Source organism: Galeopterus variegatus, unplaced genomic scaffold (genome assembly GCF_000696425.1).
Source record: "Galeopterus variegatus unplaced genomic scaffold, G_variegatus-3.0.2 Scaffold711, whole genome shotgun sequence".
NCBI lineage: Eukaryota > Metazoa > Chordata > Mammalia > Dermoptera > Cynocephalidae > Galeopterus > Galeopterus variegatus.
Window position 1 is genome coordinate 461846 of NW_007726822.1, and position 2353 is coordinate 464198.

The 2353-nt window shown below is 52.7% G+C and overlaps 1 protein-coding gene across 1 annotated transcript in view; it reads left to right on the forward strand.

The window, feature by feature from the left end:
- Window positions 1-2116: 2116 nt before the first annotated feature.
- LOC103589664 (cytochrome c1, heme protein, mitochondrial) overlaps window positions 2117-2353 on the forward strand; it is a 2881-nt gene continuing 2644 nt past the window's right edge. Inside the window, exon 1 of the mRNA XM_008571703.1 lies at window positions 2117-2300. Within this exon, the coding sequence (XP_008569925.1) occupies window positions 2117-2300 (184 nt within the window). The remainder of the gene's footprint in view (window positions 2301-2353) is intronic.

The window sequence follows — 2353 nt, forward strand, 5'->3', positions numbered from 1 at the left end:
GGATTGCAACCCTCAGTGTTGCCCCCGTACCGGACCGCGGACCGGCAACGGGATTGCAAGCCTCGGTGTTGCTCCCGCGCCTCGCTCAGCCAGCGAGCGGGAACCGGTCTGTATGTGGGATCCGAACCCTCGGGCGGGAGCGCCGCCGTGCCTCCCAAGCGGCGCACTATCCAGTGCGCCACCGGGCCGGCCCCCTTTTTATAATTTCTATCTCGTTATTAACCTTCTCATACTTTCCTTTAGTTCTTTAGACATAGTTTCCTTCAGCTCTTCAAACATATTTTGAATAGCTGATTAAAGACTGTAAATCTAGTAAGTCTAACATTGGGGCTTCCTCAGGATTAGTTTCTATTGAATGGTTTTCTTTTTTCCTGTTTATAGGTCAGAACTTTTTGTTCTTTGCATGTCTCAGTTTTTTGTTGAACAGTGAATATTTCAAATAACATTGTTTTGTCCAGCCAAATCCATAGCTGAAGTCACCCCAAAAGTGAAGACAGGGGAGTTCCCACAATGGAGTGTCCCAAATCACTCTGAGATGGGGCCCATTCAGATTCCAAAAAAGGAAATACCAGGGTGATCAGTCCAAAGCATTTATTAGGGGAACTTACCTACAGAGGGGGACTGCTGTGTATCCTCAAAAGAGATGGAAGACAAGGAATGTTCTACCTACATATATTCTCAACAAGAGGGCTGGGTTCTCGGGTTTTATATAAGGGTTTAAGGAATTTGGCTCAGGGTGGGGGGACAGTTTCTACATGATTAGCAAAAGGGTCAACTTCTCAGTGTTTTTGAGCAACAACCTAAACAGCTTTTTCAATGCCTAGGGATGTTCAAGGCCTTGGCCTGGGCTCAGTCCTGCAGGGGAAGACACGTAGCTGGCTTAGTCAGAAAGGGGTCAGGACACTCCGTGTTTCTCAGCCAGACACGAGAAGTAAGTGGGGGTATCGAGTCTGTATTCTTGTCATATGTGGCACTGAAGTCTCTACTGGTTAGCTTAGTGTTCAGCTAATCATTGAACCAAGAGTTCCTACATGCCTGGAACCAGTAAATTTCAAGTCTTTCTCAAGAGGCTCTGTGTGTACGTTGGAGGACGCCTTCAGTCCCAAGCCATGCAGCTTACTACTCGGCCTTAGCATTTACTTCCCTCTGCACAGAGCCTCGAGGTCAGCCAGAGGTGAGAGCTTAGGGCTTTTTTCAGGTCTTTCCTGAGTACATTCCTCACCCTACTTATGTGTGTGACCTGTATTCCCAGAAATGTGTTGGGCTTTTCAAAGCTCCTATGGACATCTCATCCCTTGTTCTTCCTTTGAAGCTTTTTGTTTAGTCTACTGTTTGCCCCAACTGTTATCCATCTCCTCAGGCAGCTGTGAAGTTACAACACTCGCCTTTAACTGCTTTCCACAAACAGCCTCAGGAAGAAGCTACGGGCACTGGGCAAGTTCTGAGTCAGTCTTGCAAGGGTGTCTTCCAGGGAGCCACTAGACAAGGTAAATAACGACAAATCTTTGCAAATGAGGGCATCCTGCTCCCTCCGGTATCAGAAATGTGGGCTGTTTCCAAGATTACCATTGATCTGGAGAGCAGGGTTGAACCAAGGAAAGTTAAAACACCACAGTGTTCACTGTTCTTACTGACAGTCACCTGTTTTCTTGAATGACCACTCCCTGGGATGCTGAAAGCCTTTGATTAATTTTCAGAGTTCTGAAAAAGTTGCTCCTGGCAATCTTTGCTAGTTTTATCCTTGCTTTTATGAGGGAAGGGGGCGGACAAATTTTCAAAGGTCCTTCTGCACTTTTGCTGACCACTGACCTTGGCCGTCCTGCTCGAGGCTCCTGCGCTTGTTTCCGGGCATGTGTGCCTGGCAGATCCTTGTCAAATGAATGAACGAGAGGACCGCGTGTCGGCCTGCGCGTGGGCCGGGCAGGGGAGAGGCTCCAGCCTTCCCGCACCGCCCGCCCTTTCCTGGAGCCCCGGCCCTGCCCGCGCCGGGGGGAGGAGGAGGGGGGACCCCCCTGCGCCCCGCTGCCCTGCCCTTTCTCTCTGTGGAGGTCGCCCCCCGCTTCGGCCTTAAGGGGCAGGATTCGCTGGGGCCCGTGCCAGGCCTAGAACTACGGCGATGCTGGAAGAAGCCCGACGCGGGGTCCCGAACACTCGCTGTGCCAAGACCGGAGCGCCCCGGCGTCGGAGGGGGCGGAGTTGGGGCGTTGTCACGGCAACAGAGGACGCGACGGGACTCGATCCCAGCGCCGCGAGGAGTTTCCACGATGACCGGAGCGGCGCGCGAGGCGGTGCCCGGGCCCGTGACGGACAGACCCGGCCCGCCCGCAGGCCCCGCCCCCACTCCCGGCTCTCG